The 18,065-nt window shown below is 38.1% G+C and overlaps 1 protein-coding gene across 1 annotated transcript in view; it reads left to right on the top strand.

Annotated features, from left to right (window-relative positions):
• The window catches only part of HMCN1 (hemicentin 1), a 498,146-nt gene extending 481,368 nt beyond the window's left edge, over positions 1 to 16,778 (top strand). The window contains exons 103-107 of the mRNA XM_045983171.1: positions 1,432 to 1,560; positions 3,470 to 3,820; positions 7,343 to 7,462; positions 13,692 to 13,818; positions 15,350 to 16,778. Coding sequence (XP_045839127.1) covers positions 1,432 to 1,560; positions 3,470 to 3,820; positions 7,343 to 7,462; positions 13,692 to 13,818; positions 15,350 to 15,716 — 1,094 coding nt within the window. The 3' untranslated portion in view covers positions 15,717 to 16,778. The remainder of the gene's footprint in view (positions 1 to 1,431; positions 1,561 to 3,469; positions 3,821 to 7,342; positions 7,463 to 13,691; positions 13,819 to 15,349) is intronic.
• The last annotated feature ends 1,287 nt before the right edge of the window (positions 16,779 to 18,065 follow it).

The following is an 18,065-nucleotide window of genomic DNA, read 5'->3' as shown; positions in this document are numbered from 1 at the left end:
TCAACTTGAAAAGATCCATTTTTAAAACTAATGATTAAAGTACATTTAATCTCACAAGGAAGTTTTTCTTTTCTCACAGGTTTTTTACTCCCACCTTCTAGTGTGTTTGAGCTGTGGGATCCCAGGCTCTATACCAAGAAATGGAAGCTCACCATGGAAGTTTATTACCATTTTGAGCTCCCATCAATTACACATTCACTTTACACAGTTTAATATCCACATAAATTATCTCACATTATGTCTCTGAAATTCGGTGTCTATATGTTAATTTCACAGGTGGTTAAGAAAAGCTTATACATGTTTATTTAAGGTTCAAGGTATTTTATTTTAGAACTAAATATTCTATCAACGTCAAATCAATGACCAGAAAAATAAAATAAATTATATTCTCCCCGTGTTTATTCTTTCTGTGCCAGTCTGCCTTAATTAGCAGAACTATAAAACAAAAATGAAACAGATAGCATTCCCCCTTTCGTGTCCCTACAATCTTCTGGAACAGATTGGCTAGTTCTACTTTCCTCACCAAAAGAAAAAAAAATCCTATAGTACAAGGGAAAATGAAATGCCATAAAAGAGAAACAAATAAAATTACATGAGAGCACTTGAAAGAGTGGTCATATCTAATAGATGTCACGGCAGTGATCGCATTAAATACTGCCTTGAATGGAATAGTAATAATAGGTGGACATGGTAGAAAAAGAAAGGAGAGTCCCATAGAAGGGGAAGGGGCTGGGCTTGGAGAAAACCGAATAAAATTCATCCTTCCTGGGTACCTGGGTGGCTCAGTGGGTTAAGCGTCTGCCTTTGGCTCAGGTCATGATCCCAGGGTCCTGGGAATGAGCCCTGCATCCAGCTCCCTGCTCAGCGGGGAGTCTGCTTCTCCCGCCCCCTGTATCCCCCCCCCCGCCCCGGCTTGTTCTTTCTCTTTCTCTCTCTCTCTCTTTTTCTCTCTGTACTCTCGCAAATAAATAAATAAAATCTTTTTAAAAAAAGCAAACACACACTGAGGACATGTGGGGTTTGAAGTACTGGTAGAAGATGGACGTGGAGAGGACTAGCCAGCAGCTAGAAATGTGGGGTTGTAGATACAATGTATCTACATTGTAGATTGTGTAGACACAATGCAGTACTGTGGCTGTAAGCTACATCAACAAGCTTACTAGAGTCACCAGTATAAATAAGACAGCCAAAGGTGAAGGGAGTAGACAGAAGAGAGCTACAAAGCTGAGAACCAAGCTCTTTCCATAGTAGGCCACAAGAGGAGGGAAAGGAACTAGTTAATAAGTGGCAGAGCTAGGACTTGAACCCAGGTCTCAGTCACGTGGTGAGAAATGCAACCATTGACAATTCTAAAGACTATCGTTTTAAATACAATGACTTTAGTTTTGAAAGAGGAAGTGTTATTACTTTTTATTGCCTCTGTGTCTGTAGATATTGATGAATGTAAAGATGGGACCCATCAATGCAGATATAACCAGATATGTGAGAACACAAGAGGCAGCTATCGCTGTGTATGTCCCAGAGGTTTCCGGTCTCAAGGAGTTGGAAGACCCTGTATGGGTAAGTTACCAGCAACTCTTACTGAGTAGTAGAGCTCGTAACATGATTAGTTAGCCTTATCAACTTGATTAGACCATTCTCCCATCTCAAATGTTTTCTTGGAATAATTAGAAAATGTGTACGTTGGTTTAAGTAATTTATAACATAATTTGAATTACTTAAAGATTTCATATCGAGTTCCATTTGCACTGGCATTTAACGTGATAATAATCACCATTTACATAGTGCTTACTATACCCTGCACATATCAGAGTGAGGTGCCAATATATTTACCATGATGACTTAATTATGAAGGTTCTCTCATCAATGATCTATGTGCATGGCATAGATGTTTGCACAGATACATTCTAGTTGAATGTGAAGCATAATTCAATGTAACACAAAGGTTTAGGCGTGAGGGATTAAAATGTGAATGCACAATTTAAATAAATTGATAATTATTACTTTATCATACATTAAGTGCTTACTATGTGCCATTTCCTGTGCTAAGAATCTCACTCAGTTCTCCCAATCACCAGTTTATTTCTATCTTAGTTATAACTAAATGTAAATAAGGCAGGTAACGGACAATTAGAAGAGATCTGTAAGAAGCTAACCGTATACTTCTTTTTAATGAATGCACTGAATAATCAAAACCTGAAAACCAACCTATGAAATTATATTCCCCTGGAATATTTAAAGACAGCGCAAAAAAAAAAAAATGGTGTGGGCTTTACATATTGGCTTCCATTTTGCATACTATGCTTTTAAAATTGGTTTCCTTGGTTGTCTTAACAACAATTTATAACAAATTCTCTCATAAAGACTTAGTTCTGTCTTTATGCAGCCCCTAGCCTAGTACTTTGCACAGAGCAAATGTTGAAAATAATACAATTACTAGAAACACTTTTAAAATAAACACTCTCTAATTGCAGAAGTGTATAACATAGCATTTTAGTGTTTTGTTTAGGTATTGTAATTTATATATAACTTAACATCTTGATTAGTCATAGCGGTGACCTAGCAGAATGAAATGTTTATTTGTTCACTAATTTGACTTGAAGTTGAATGTCAGACCTTGGCCTGGGAAATACATCAATGAAGAAGGTAGAGCCATTGCCTTAAAGAGATTTAAAATGTTAATTTTAACCTTTGCCTACTAAAATAATTTTTACAACAAAATTTACTACTTCTATGCTGCTTATTCATGTTGCTGTCTTTCATGTCACTGTGGTAACGAATTAAAGAATTTGCTTTTGTTCTCTGGTTTTCATTTGCTTTCCAATTTACAGGAAAAGTTGGGAGTGTATACTATATGTTGACCTAGGTATTGGAAGAAAAACAACTTTTTTAAAAATTTTATGGGCTTTTGAGTTTATATCTTAGTAAAAAAATAATTCTTAGTTTCCTTCTCTTTAAATTTTTGTAAAAAATGTGCTTAGCTTGATTATTACATAATAATTATTGATTCAAAAGTAATAAAAGAAAAATTTTAGCAGTTATACCAATATTATCACATCCGAAGCTTGTAATTTTATGAAAGGTTGGCAGTACTAGTGAGAATGTTGTAATAAAACGCAAACTAGAAACGTGACTGAGTCCTTCCCTCCAGGATTAAGGTATGCATTAGCTTTGAACTCTAGTTTTTCTGGATTCAAGACCACATTTTCCCATATGACCCTTTATGTTTCTACTGTCCACGTGAAGCGATCTTTAGGAGAAGTCCTAGAACCTTTCTATACGTTCATGAATGAATGATTAAAGCTTTCTCTAAAGTTCACAACAATGGAGAAATTACTGTATTCATAGCTTTGGAGGGTAACATAATGTCTTCAGTTTGTTCCAGAGACTGATTCTTGATTCCTGTGTTTTGTGTGTGTATGTATGTGTTTTTTTTTTCTCTTTTTTATGTATCATGGCACACGAGCAGACATTAATGAATGTGAACAAGTGCCTAAGCCTTGTGCGTATCAGTGCGCCAACACCCCCGGCAGCTTCAAGTGTATCTGTCCACCAGGACAACATTTGTTAGGGGACGGGAAATCTTGCGCTGGATTGGAGAGGCTGCCTAATTATGGCACTCAGTACAGTAGCTATAACCTTGCACGGTTCTCCTCTGGGAGAAACAACTATCAACCTCAACAGCATTACAGACAATACTCCCATCTCTACAGCTCCTACTCAGAGTATAGAAACAGCAGAACATCTCTCTCCAGGACTAGAAGGACTATTAGGAAAATTTGCCCTGAAGGTTCTGAGGCGAGCCGTGACACATGTGTAGGTAAATGTCAGCCATATTACATTTCCTTCCGGTGGGCTCGCTTATGGGCCAGAGTCTAAGCATAGACACCGCACCCGTGGTTGTCTGGGTGCTGTGAACTACATCTGATCTTCACCCTGGGTTGACTCAAAGTTCCAAGACATTTACTCTGGCACCTAAAACTATGACAAAATTTATTCAAGTAAATGATGTATTTACATGTGTACATTCCGAAATACAGTTTTGTATTGACAGTTCTTCTCTTTTGATCACTCCTGAAAGTGTTATTAAATCTAATGCTACGTGGAAATAAATTTCAGTGGCATTCAGAATACGTTTTTTTAAAAAAAGAAAATATGAGTATTGCCACATAATATACTAGCATCAGATTATGGCTGTGCCTGGTTGATGCCAAAGCAATGGGTTAAAAGTGAAACTTTCAGTGACTCCATCAACTGCTTGTTCTATGGGACAACCAAAACGGTGTTGACTGTTGACCCGCACTCCCTGTGGAATTTCTCAGTTTGATTATTTTGTATATATGGAAATCACTGAAAAGATAATGTGAGCCAGGACAAAATTAAGTTGCTTTCATTTCTCTAAAATATGTGCTTTCGATATCTTTATCTAAACTCATCTACAATTTAATTTGTTTGCAAAAGCGAAGTGTAATTTCCAACTCAATAATTGAGACTTTGTTTTCAGTTAAGTTGCAAACATTACCATCTGTCATTCATTTAATTCAATTTTCTGTGAGCATCCACAGTTTGCATGCCATTGAGCTATGTGCCAAGAGAAATTAGCAAACACGAATTAGCCCCACTTTTGGTTAGATGACAGAAGAAAGGAAGGAAGAGAGGGAGGAAGGCAGGAAGAAAGAAATTTGTTTAAATTTTAAGACCTCTACTCCAACTTCATTTTCTTGCATTTTTCTTAAGTATTCTGAATTTCACTTTTTCTTGCCTAAATATACTTTGTTACACATTTCTTATAGACATTTAAAAAATGTCTTTTTCTGACTTCAATTATCATTTTTTTTCTACCCTTCACCCCAAGCCTTGTTCCGCATCATTATCGTCTCAGACGTGCTTCCTTAATCACTCTTCCGTGGACCCAGACTCCCAAAACCTTATCAGCTGGACCCCCGACTCACTGGATTCTTTAACTTTAAATTTTTCTCCTTAAGTCTATATTTTCTCAGAGCTCTTCTCTCTACCTGTCTTGATGTACCTGAAGGTTAATATGATGCACATGAAACCTCCCTGTGATCAGTCTTAGAACTGTCGGCAAGGTTAGTTCCTTTTACCCTTTGAATTTCAAACATTAATGCCTTCATCACCAGTTCTCTGCCTTTAGTCCATAGGGTCAAACACTGCTTAATTCCTAACCCTATGGACTCCACAATCCTTACGAGGAAGTCAACCACCACTCTCAACCTGCTCCAAACCATCCTGAGCATTGGTAATTTTTCATGCCCAGGATTTTGACCTCTTTGTTAGTTAAAACTTTTCACCATTTTTTTATTGATAGAATTAAAATTTGACATGTCTTTCAAAGTTTCTTCCAAATAGTCATTCCCACTAAGGGGTTTCATCTCCAATTATCGTCCCACTCTCTGACTTCATCTTAAACTGGCTCTTCTCTTCTCGCTGCCCCAACCCTGGTTTCTGTGGTGACACATGAGATAAACCATACCCCCAACATGGCACACCATCATGACGATTTCTTTTAAGAAAGCATTCCTGATTAATAACCCCATTCTCTGTTTATTCATCACTATCTAAGCTCTGCAGTTTCACAGTAGAGTCTTATAAATGTATTCTGTGTCTGTGTGTTTATATTACACTAATATCGTGTTCATAAGAATTGTCCTCCCCAATCCATTGGCTGAGGCAGCTACTCTTTCAGAGGGCCAATCTTGGAGAATCTGAAGTAAATTTCCATAAGAGTCGATTACTTGATGTTTGAACTTTATTTGGGGGCAGTTAATAGACTTTTAGAAATATTTTTTAAAATATGGTGAGTATTTTGTAGTATTCATACTAATAAAGAAATTTGCACTAAGATTGCAGACAGCTTTGGAATTATGCTACAAGCAACTTGCAATAAACACCAAATGCCTTTAATTAACCATCTGGGATAGACAACTCACAAAAGATTCAAATCAACACTCTGCAGTCTTATTAGACTTGGGCAAAATTGGGCTTTTTAAGGAAATTATTCCAAAGCTTAACAGGAGAAATGAACACTGTGTTGCCTCTGAATACCAAAACTGCACGTGGGGCCACATTGAAATTCCTGCTCTGGGAAGAGTGAGCTGACTTATTGGAGTTCCACATCACTGACACTGCTGGGATGATTTTGTGTGGAAGCAGATAGCAAAAGGAAAAAGTAAAAATAACACACAAGTTGAATAAATGCTTTGGTTCACAGTGGGGCAAAAACAGTAGCAGATATTTGGTGAGTGTTCATCATGAACAGATTTTGAATTTTCGCAATTACATTCTGAGCATATGCAGAACATGTACAATGAACACATACATCTCTTTGCTCTGAGTCACAAGTTTTCACCTTGTCTTCTCTTTGCCTCCGCCCTACGGGCCCCCTGCTCCCACTTCATGTCATGTTCTCTTCTCATTCTCCCACTGGTTGGTGGGACTCTGAACCAATTCTAACATTAGTCTGAGCAAAACACAACTGGGATAAGAAATCTGAGGTGCTCCAAATCATATCCCTTATCCTGAAAGCAAATAGCAATGCTTAATTATCACCCATTCTCCTCTCCTATTTATTGCTACTTTCTTGGCTTTGTTTAATACTAGCGGATAGATAGCTCTTAATGATAAAGTGCTTTCCCATGTATTGTGCTCTATGGACCTTCCAACAAATCTGTGCAGTGGAGAGATCATATCAGTGAGTCCTTTGACAAAGAATTGACTGGGACCTTGAGAAATAAAGTGAGCTGCCCAAGGTGTCCCATCAACCGTAGATACGTTGCTGTCATTAGTACTTTACAATTGTATGAAGTTTGATGAATATCCTTATCACAAAATTAAAAACACCTCCACTTGATATCTCTGTATGGGAAAGCAATGCATGGATGTTGGAAGCAGGTGTAGGGAAAGTTTAAATAAAATAAAAACATTCCTCGTTCCAATTAACCTCAATGGAAACTGCCTTTTTGGTAAATTCTACTATTCTGTCAAGAGTTCAGTACTTTGGTGGTTTAGGATCTTGTATAAATCTGTTCCATCTGCCATTCCAGGCTTGCTTAACTCATATAGAAATTGGCCAGTTTGGGGCTTCAGCTCGTATACACTTATACACAGAAGAGATGTTCATATTTTATGAAATAGTACAGTTGACGTTGGGTTCATTAAAAGCAGATCCTGATATAAAACAGTTCTGAGCATGTTTAAACACACAAGTGTAAAATCACCAAGAAGTTTTTCTATCGTATATCAACAACTTGTGTGTAATTGGTTCTGTCGTAGTTTCTGCCCTTTTTTGCATGGTTATACACTCTGCTTTCTTTCTGCACAGATATTGATGAATGTGAAAATAGAGACATTTGCCAACATGAGTGTAAAAATACCTTCGGGAGCTATCAGTGTATCTGTCCACCTGGCTATCAACTCATGCTCAATGGAAAGACTTGTCAAGGTGAGAAAATCTTGGAATGTGTATTGTGGCTACTTGACGTAAAATCAATGTAGGAGAATGTGAGAAATTAAATGTCTTCTTTTTTTTTTTTAATAATTTTTCTCCTGGTTGCTTTCTCTTCTTTCTCATTCCCATTGGTCATATTTATCATTGCTTTTTAAGTAGGAGAACTGGAGAGAAAGCCATTAGGCAGAGGAAAAAAGTTGAGAATCATTTTCGGTGTAGTCTTACAGAAGGAGCAAGAATGTCTAAATCAGTTCATGTTCTATATTTTTAAAACTAAGTGGGAATAAATCTCTTCAAATATCTTTTCAAAATTCAGCCAAGATGGAAGATGAAATAGGAGCAGAGCTCAGTTAATTTGCTCCAGTATTAGGTATTATTTTATTTTTTGTTTTGGCCAACCGTGGGTAATTGATTAAATGATCTATTCTTTGAGTCTGCAAACGTTGTGAAACAGTCATAAGCTAGCTTTGAAGAATGCAAATAATATAGTCTCTTCCCTTTGATATCTTAGTACAATGGAAACAGATATGTAAATAAAAGCATAATATACAGGGTTGTAGGTACTATGAACAGAGTTTGGGACAATGTGTTGTGACGGTAGAAAGAAAGAAACTATCAATCTCAATATTACCTTCTTTACACAAAAATGTGAAAGGGACATTTTGCTTTGATAAGGTATATTATATTGCAATGCATACTTAGATCAAAAAGAAATAAGAACTTATATAAATCTTGGAAATTTTATAAGAAGTCCCCTCAATTTTGTGGTCAAAATCAAAAGTATTATATAGGTATTAACAAGACTCTGAATTTTAGTAATTTCTGTCACATACAACCTTTATCCTTTTCTAAAGCATATCAGATAGTATCTCTAAAAGAGTGCTCTATCAGTAATAACCAAATTAAATTTGCCTTCTCTGGGAGATTCAGAGAAGACTTGCTAGGATGCAGGTCATGGAAAGGGTGCTCCAGGAAGCAAGACCCAGATGGGCAATGGGACCACCAGACTACCATGACCTGTCCCACACCCCTTTACCCATTCCCTCCCTGAGAGTCTCCACTGGACCACATGGACTGGAGAAATAAAGTGAACACCATAATAACCTTCGCTTCCAGCCATCTGTCACAAATGATTGTTAAGAACTTACCCTATGCAGAACTTTCTACTGAGATTTGAAGTATGACAATAACACATTGACGTTGTGGTCATGTTTTTCCAAAGCAATTATTAACTCATTTTAAGCAACAGTACAGATACGTCAAGGGTATTTATACAATACAATAATTTGTACCCATTCTACAGATAATAAGATGAATGTTCTAGAACAATCAAGAACAAGGGTAGGACTTGATCACAGATCTCATAATGTCTAGAGTGGTCCTTTGTCTCTCCTGTCAAGCTGTGAACACCGGGGTCATTGCACTGTGGCAGCAGGGTGAGGTGAGAGCATTTACACTGTCCATGCTTTACAACTTTCCCCAGGGCGTCGCCCCAAGAATCCTCTGAAGAGGTGGCAGTGCCCAACATCGACACTACACTTCCTGTGAGTGCACCAGGCACCAAGGAGGAAGCATTTGGACCAATCAACCAAAGTACAAAAGCCCTTAGCCAGATTTTTAAGTGCTATATTATGTTATCTCCTCATTAGAGAATTTTTCTTTTTTTCCAAATTATGCCATTTTGTTCCTTGATTGCCCTTGCCGTTCATTCAGTTCAAACATTTTTCAGCTTTCAGTTGGGCTTCGGAGAGTGGAAAATAATGTGTACAAATCAGAAACAGGTGTCACTTGAAATGTTTGCGATTTAAATGGGTTACATATTTTTGTGGTTTTTAAAAAAGACTTGAGAGAAAACAATTACATCTTTTAAAGCAGTCTTTAATCTGAAGAATAACTTGGAGTCTTTTTATAGCTTTGGGAAGTGTTTCGGGCATTCATGAGAGGAAAAAAAGTTGATTTCCATTTACATGTGCATTTTTGAAGCTTTATACATTAGTGATACAAATGTCAGTGACAAAAAGGAAATTAGAGTGAATTTGACATTGAACAAGGACAGAGACTCTAGTCAAAAGTGGAAGTCGCAGACTACAAGATGAGAAACAAAAACATGACTGATCATGATTTGCCCAAGAAGCAGAGAGGAGAAACTAAAAGATCTTTCTGCTAATTTTAAGCCCCACTAATCTAATTCTGAACATTTAGAAATACTTTATTGGCATTGCACTTGAAATGAGTTCTAATCTATCCAAGGTTTTAAAAAGTAACCCATAATGTTATCAAGAATCTAAATTATTCTCTCTATAAGACAAATGTTTCAGGTATGTTTATTCTAAATTATTGTGTAATGTATCCAGAAGCACTTGGTTAAATGCAGTCATATGTTCTAAAGCTAGTAATATAAAAGATTCTCATCCTGGTAATCTTTTCTTATAGAATATATAGATTATAAAATGCTTACCCTTTAATTTCTACCATAGTAATTTTCTTATAATATTTAATAATAAACAGATAGCTTCACCTTGTCAGCTAACAGAAGAAAGCATGATTTCTCCATCTTTTCCAGCTCCTTTTTTAAAAACCAGGCAGTAGACTAAAGGAGTAGAGTGAATGCCTATAGGGTGTTTAAGCCTGAGGAGATAATAGTAGACAGAAGACAAAAGAAGGCCACCTTCCAGAAGCTCAAATACTTAAGAAAGCTTTTCAGTGGGAAGTGTTCATTATTATGGAGCAGAAGGCAAACACTTTGAATATTAGACTTTGATATATTTTTGTAGACTCATATTCAGCCATTGGAAATCTGTGAAAGATAGCTACATTTTTTTTAATGATTTTATTTATTTATTTGACACAGAAAGAGAGAGAGCACAAGAACAGGGAACGGCAGGCAGAGGAAAAGGGAGAAGCAATCTCTCTGCCAAGCAAGGAGCCCAATGTGGGGCTTGATCCCAGGACCCTGGGATCCTGACCTGAGCCGAAGGCAGATCTTAATCGACTGAGCCACCCAGGTGCCCCAAGATAGCTACTCTTATTATGCATATAGGCATGTGTCCAGATTCTGGTCTCCATGCCACCATTTCGATGGGCCCCTGCAGCCCATTGGCCTTCATGTGCCTGCAGGAATTCACCATAAAAATAAGAGCTAAAATGAAATTTGGTGGATAAGTATGAAGGGAATGTTTTTTATGAGGAAAAAAAAAGAAGATAAGGCTAATTACATTTCTTTCACATTTTCTCAAAGGCTTTTCACTTCATTCTGAGACAGTCTCATTTTGCCAAGGAGATAATGCCCTCCTGACAGATAAAATCATAATTAGAACTTGGTTCACAGAGACAATATGCAGGATTTAACTGAGATATAAATTTGTTTCACACTGTGTTGTATTCCTGTAGGGAAATTAGTCCTAATATAAAACTAGTCATACAAAGCACGTTATGTTATTATCAGCACATCTAAGTAACTAAAAAGCCACGTAGGTGATTCACTCCATATCACTCTAGCTCAATGTTTTACTTTGTGCACACTATTAGCAAGTTTAAAGTAAATAATCACACTGCATTTCCTTAGAAAACAGAATATATTTGAAACCAAATCTAAAATTCTCAGCTTTGAGATGGAAATGGTAAATAATTCAGAAATAAAATTTAATGGGGCATCTGGGTGGCTCAGTGGGGTAAAGCCTCTGCCTTCAGGTCGGGTCATGATCCCGGGTCCTGGTCAAGCCCCGCATCCGGCTCTCTGCTCAGCAGGGAGCCTGCTTCCCTTCCTCTCTCTCTGTCTACTCGTGTTCTCTGTCAAATAAATAAATAAAATCTTTTTAAAAAAAAGAAAAAAATTTAACATTTATTGTTCATTATTAATATATACTGTTTCTTGGAACTGCTTCTCTCTTTTTCTTTTGTTGATAGCAATTTTTCAAGTTATTTAAGAATTCACTAAAGAACTTACAACTTTAACCCAAGTCTGACATACACACAATTATGCAGGTACCAAGTCACCTGCTACCATGAAATGATACAATAGTTGCACATGGAAGTGCATTTGACCTTTAGGTCCTGCCTCTGCAGAGGACAGATTTGGGCCCAGTTCATTGTAATCATTCCCTCCTATACATCAGGATCTATATTTATTCAAATACCAAAGAAGGAGGAGAATTATAAGTGCCAATAAGCGCCAGTTGACTTAAGACTTTAAAGTAAGTCATCTTCAATTTTTGCTTGCCTACTCCAAAAAAAATTTGAAACCTTACACTTATTCATACATTTTAGAACTGACTTCTAAAGTTTCTTATCATTTAAATTGTTGTAAAGGGTGTGGATTCTGGCTTTGATGTCCATGTGCTTCAAATATATTCTCATCAATACTTTGGAGCTGTAGGTAACCTAGTTAATGGGGAATGATCACTCTATCATTTAAAAGTCTGCAGTCGCTGTTAAACCAACCAGATTGACTGTCAGAAAAAGTCTAAGGTCGTTTTTCTGTTCAAGTAGAAGTGTTAGTAGGTGTTCCCATGACAACCAGCTCGCTTCTGAAATCTAATTTACAAGAGAGAGCCAAGACCATTGGTTCGTAGCCATGATGAAATAAGGCCTGCCACCCATCAATACGAGTAACCAGTTTCTCACCCTTCCTATGTGCCTTGAAGCATTTTACCCCTGAGTATCATAAAGAGACTAGGGATTAGTGGAAACCTTTCTTTTGTAAAGCAGAAGGATATAAAATGGGAACGGGGACAAGAGAACTCCAGGCCACAGGAAGTTCTCAGGAAGAGTGCTTTTAGGAAGGAGAACTTGTGGGAAATAAGTTTCTGGATATGAACGATTCCATGAAATATTTGCCTGCTCTCATATTACTGGAAAGCTTCCATCGCCACCAGGGGAATGTAGGTACCGCAGTTGGAGATTATTGCTCTAAAATATGGTTCTTAATGTGAAGATCTCAAAATCCCTTAAAAATGTTGTAGAACCCTATGGACCCACTTCCCAGAAAATCCATCAATTTCAGTGTTGTGTTCTCTGTCTCTCCATCTGTCTTTGTCCCTGTCTCTCTCTTTCTCTCTCTTTCTCTCTCTCTCTCTCTCTCTCTCTCTCTCTCTCGCACACACACACACACACTCATACATGCACACACAAAAAGATTTTCATTCACAGATCCCCTGGTACTCAAATATGGACCCCAAGTTAAAAATCATGGCTCAAGGGGCACCTGGGTGGCTCTGTGGGTTAAAGCCTCTGCCTTTAGCTCAGGTCATGATCTCAGGGTCCTGGGATCGAGCCCCACATTGGACTCTGTGCTCAGCAGGGAGCCTGCCTTCCCCTCTCTCTCTGCCTGCTTCTCTGCCTACTTGTGATCTCTGTCTGTTAAATAAAAAAAAATCTTTTTTTAAAAAATCGGCTCAAAAACATTCATTCTCAGAAAGCTCAAAAAGAGTTTCCTTTAGTTCCATCTTGATGTTTCTTAATTATAGTGATTTGAGTGTGTTTTTATTTAACAACTTTGTATAGAAAACAACAAAATAAACAGCATTTCATTTGCATGTTTCCCCACTACCCAAGGGGTAGCCAGCACCCTAGAGAGCACATCCCAACCCCATAACCCCTGAGGGTGGGTTTGCCACAGTTCAGTTTTGATTAAACTTGGATTATGGTTCTTCGGTCATTCATTTGATCCTGTGTTGTTTGTCCACCCTCCCCACCCCCAGAACCTCTCTCTCCATAAGAAATGACTGACTCGAATCTATAACTTGACTCCTTTAATTTCCATGACCCTACCTCCCACTCAACACATTGAACTTACAAAACAAAATACCAGGAAGGATCACTCACGTTATAAAGAGGTTCTTCCCTTTACAGAAAGGCTCACAAGGGTCCTTTAAATTTTTAGCTTGTTTCTCATGAATTTAAAGGATTGTTTGCTTTACAAAACTCCAACGCACTCTATTTTCCAAATATAAAAAACACCAGAGTTCTCAATAGCTTCCCTTCTACTTTTATAGCTTTTATTTTTCAATGTCCTTTCACAGGTGTTAGAAATTATCCTCAAAGCACTACAGGAATTAGCACACCAGGTGTCAGGATCCCCATTTTGTGGTTGAAGAAGCTTAGGTATGGTTACCAGATTCATCCATGGGGACTTGCCATTATGGTCAAGCATTCGCAGTGCCTGCTCTCATAGCCTGCTCTGACCCGAGTTGCTGACACTGTGTGTCCCTCATGCTTTTGCTAGATGTTGATGAGTGTCTGGAGCAGAGCGTGCGCTGTGGGCCAAATCGCATGTGCTTCAACATGAGAGGAAGCTACCAGTGCATCGATACCCCCTGCCCGCCCAACTACCAACGGGATCCTGTTTCAGGGTATGTCCTGCCTTCTCTTCTCAGAAATACCTTTCGAAAAGCTTTCTCTCCTCAACCAACACACCCTGGCTGTTGTCACATGTACCTCACAGGAAGTCAATAATACCAAGGGGTATGTGGAGTTACAGTGTGTTCCTTCTTCAATGGATGGGTATGAAATGAGTTCATCCTGCGGCAGCCGCTGTAGTCTAAACTATCACTGTTGGCTGCCAAGGTTTTCCCGGAGCGTCTCCCCAGTAGGTAATCTGCCATACCACATCTAGAATTCTGCCTCAGCGGTGAGCAATTTATGGGGTGATAGAACCTCACCTCCTTTGAAATTTCCTAGTTTGTTTGTGTCGCTTCAGGGTTTTAAGAGCTCTCAGGGCTTAGAGCATTCCAAGAAGTACCTTGGCTGTAATCGTGATGACTCACCATGACTCCATGAGAGAATGGAGATGAGCGAGGATGAGTCAGCTGGCTGCCTGCTCATATATGGTCTTGCTTACATTCCCTGCTGTCTGAAACACTATCTTTTATGGGTTCTGAATAAACTACTCTTCCATTTTTCTCCCTCCTCTTACAGAAATATCATACTCTGTTCAGGTACCAAGTCAACGGGGTGCTTGAAAACAGAGATAATGTTCATCATGACTAGGACCTGCTAATAAAAAGGTGGTTCTGAAACCAGATGCCGGTTGGAGCTCACACTTTGTTTTTCCTCTCAGCAGTGACTACCAAGTTACTGTAACATGATCAAGTGTGGACTGCCTCGGATCCAGCAAAAACCTATTTGTAATTGCTTTAGGGGGAAGAGGAAGGGAATAGGAAGGGGAGGGCAAAAATTAAAAATATTGACTTAAGAAACATCTAAAAATACTATAACTGAAGAACCCGTATCTGTAGAAAATGGTCCTTTGTGCATTTTTAAAAATTTTTATTCTCCATTACCAGTGATTTCTGACAGAATTTAAAAGTCGTGCCTCAAAAGCAGCCAATGTGGGCTCTGAAAACAGAAAATGTAGTCTTTTTAGTATAAGATAATGTGGAAAACAAATATAAAAGGAAGAGCTTTTTCCCCCCAGGAATCTTCATTGACTTTTTATTACTTTTAGGAAAATAAACCAAATACCAATAAATTCTACTCCAGCTTTTAGTTTTAGGACAGATGTTACAATTTAAGAATACCTTGTATTCCTCTCTTTAAAAACTACTTGTTTCCAGTATATGTACAGATCCTTCTATTTCCAAAACTAACTTTTCATTTTAGAGTCACCCTTGTGGTACTCATACTTACTTCAGTGGTTCAAGCACTTCTGATTTTACTGAAGCTGAGAGAAAGAGATTGGACTCTACGTTCTCTCGTAGGCATCTGGCTTCTGGTTTGAGTTAGTGGTATAGCACATGGTGTGGGCCTATTGCTCTCGCTGTCAGACTGTCTGCTGCCTTTAATGCCTAAGAGTTGTCATGGATCATGGTCACCTGCCACATGCCCTCTCCTGCTTCCAAGCCAGATAACAATATGCACTCTGTGTGTTTTTTTGGTCCTTAGGTTCTGCCTCAAGAACTGTCCACCCAATGATCTGGAATGTGCCTTGAGCCCATATGCCTTGGAATACAAACTTGTCTCCCTCCCATTTGGAATAGCGGCCAATCAAGATTTAATCCGGCTGGTAGCATACACACAGGATGGAGTGATGCATCCCAGGACAACTTTCCTCATGGTAGATGAGGAACAGACTGTTCCTTTTGCCTTAAGGGATGAAAACCTGAAAGGAGTGGTGTATACAACACGACCATTGCGAGAACCAGAGACCTACCGCATGAGGGTTCGAGCCTCATCCTACAGTGCCAATGGGACCATTGAGTATCAGACCACATTCATAGTTTATATAGCTGTGTCTGCCTATCCCTACTAAGAAGCTCTCCAGGGCCTAATTCACATATTTAAACTGCATTAATCATGAGCGTCCAGTCTTCTTCCAGATTACCAGCTCCTGAACAGTTGCAATCTTGGCAACTTGAAAATGGTGCTATGCTCTGTTTTGTGTGCCTTCCTGGGTACTGCTGAGGTATTTTCATGATCCCACCATGGTCATATATTTTGGTAAGGTCTAGAGAAGTCCCTTATTATTTTTCTCTATTTATTACACTGGAGCAGTTACTTTCCAAAGATTATTCCGAAGATTATTCAGAATATCTCACAGGAGGACCTATCAGTGACGTTAGAGAGTAGCATAGTAGCTAACTAAGACCATTTTCCTTAAAACAAAAACAAAAAAACCGCACTCAAAGCCAAGTGAATTTTTGAGCATTTGGCCATTTTTAGAATAATAAAACTGCTTGCTATGTGTTTTGATCAAAACTTATTAAATAACTTATAAAGATGTTTTTTTAAGTATTGATACTTTATAATGGGACTTCTACACCTATTTTCACCTTAAGGGAAAAAAGAAACACCACTCATTTTAGAAATACAGTATGGCTTCTAGAATGTTTCTTTATACCAAATAGTGTTCACATGGACTGAGCATCCAAAATAAGGATATTATTTTCAGTGATTTTGTGAAATGAGATGAGCCGCTTGTGATAATAGAAAAAAAAATATTGCTTTGTCCTCAGATTATTGTTCATGGCATGGATCTTTGCTATAACCTTCCTTCCCATGGGCTCCATAACTTTTACATTCCAGTATTTTATTTTCCTGTCAAGTGGAAACAACTTTTACAAATACCAATGAGACAGTTTTCTTTGTTTTTCTTAAAAATCTTCTATGTTCAAATTAGCATAAGTGTTGAACGTCAATACACTGTACGTGGTGGTAACAGACTCTGGAAGCAATTGCCAAGATGTATTCTATTTTTATGAAATGTATATATATATTACCTTGGTGTATTTTCTATATAATATCTTGATGGACTTTTTATAAAATTATTTTATAAAACAAAAAACAATGTTACAGTCAAACCAGCCTGAATAAAATTTTCACATCCCTTTTCTTAACCTTTTTGAAAACTTAAAATTTGTTTCCTTATAGCTGTCCTAGGTGTGAAGATAGTCACATATACACACCCATCTGTGTCTACCACACGTAGCCTGACTGAAACAGACTTTAAATGGATTCTCTGAACTGGGTCTGAGTTAACTTTAATGGGTTCTGAGATACAGTCACATTTAATGGAATTAATAACCTGTCTCAAGTGGTAAAGTGAACACTGTTCATGGGATACAGTGCCAGAATAGTACTTAAATGCCCATCAGTAGTGGTTGCTTGCTTGTAAGTACACTGGAGAACATGGAGAAAGAAAATAATGAGTCGAGGGCTTTAAATTCTCAACTGAAGTTCTGCCAAAAGGATACAAAGTTGAATGATGATCTGAGGGAAACCCTTATTTCCTAGAACTGCAGCACCAAGTTTTCTGAAAACCAAAACCAAAGGTCCAACTCTGACAGTGACTGGATTACAATACAAATTTAGTTCCTAATCTCACAGGTTCTCTTGTGTTAAAGTTAGAGCACTGGTTGAAAAGGAAATATGATGGGGCGCCTAGGTTGTTCAGTCGATTAAGCGTCTGCCTTCAGCCCCGGCCATGATCCTGGGATCCTGGGACCGAGTCCTGCATCTGGCTCCCTGCTCAGCAGGAGTCTGCTTCTCCCCCTCTTCCTCTCCCTGCTCGTGATCTCTCTGTCTCTGTCTCTCTCTGTCAAATAAATAGATAAAATGTTTAAAAAAAAAAAAAAAAAGAAAGAAAGAAAAGGAAGTATAACTCCACAACTTGGGATAGAGACATGGGAACAGATTTTGATGAAGCTGGAACCCTTCAGCTCCAAATCTGATAAGTCTTCTCTGCCAATAGAAACAGCCCTTCCTCTTTGTCTGAGGAAGTTAGTCTTGTCTAAACAACCTGTAATGGCCTCTTCTGAAGTCGTTGCAAAAGACTCTGAGCCTTCTCAGGACCAGCCCTTCTCACTTTTCATTTCTTCTAGAACCATGACCAGATTTGTATCTTTAGATTTCAATAACAAAACAAAACCCAAAAAACGAAGATTGTATTTTCTTAATAATTCATATATACTATATTTTTTAAAGTAGCCATCTACAACAGAATTTTTTAAATCTGGTCCTTTACCACAGTAGTTTGAGAAGCACTGCAGGATGCCAAGAACAAAAATGACAACCTACTGTTTCACAGAGAAGAATGCTGAAGTTCAAACCAATTAAATAACCTGCTGCAGAGGCAATCACTGGTGGGGAATGGAGAGCTAGG

Source organism: Meles meles, chromosome 17 (genome assembly GCF_922984935.1).
Source record: "Meles meles chromosome 17, mMelMel3.1 paternal haplotype, whole genome shotgun sequence".
Taxonomy (NCBI): Eukaryota; Metazoa; Chordata; class Mammalia; order Carnivora; family Mustelidae; genus Meles; species Meles meles.
This window is presented reverse-complemented; position numbering and strand designations above follow the sequence as displayed.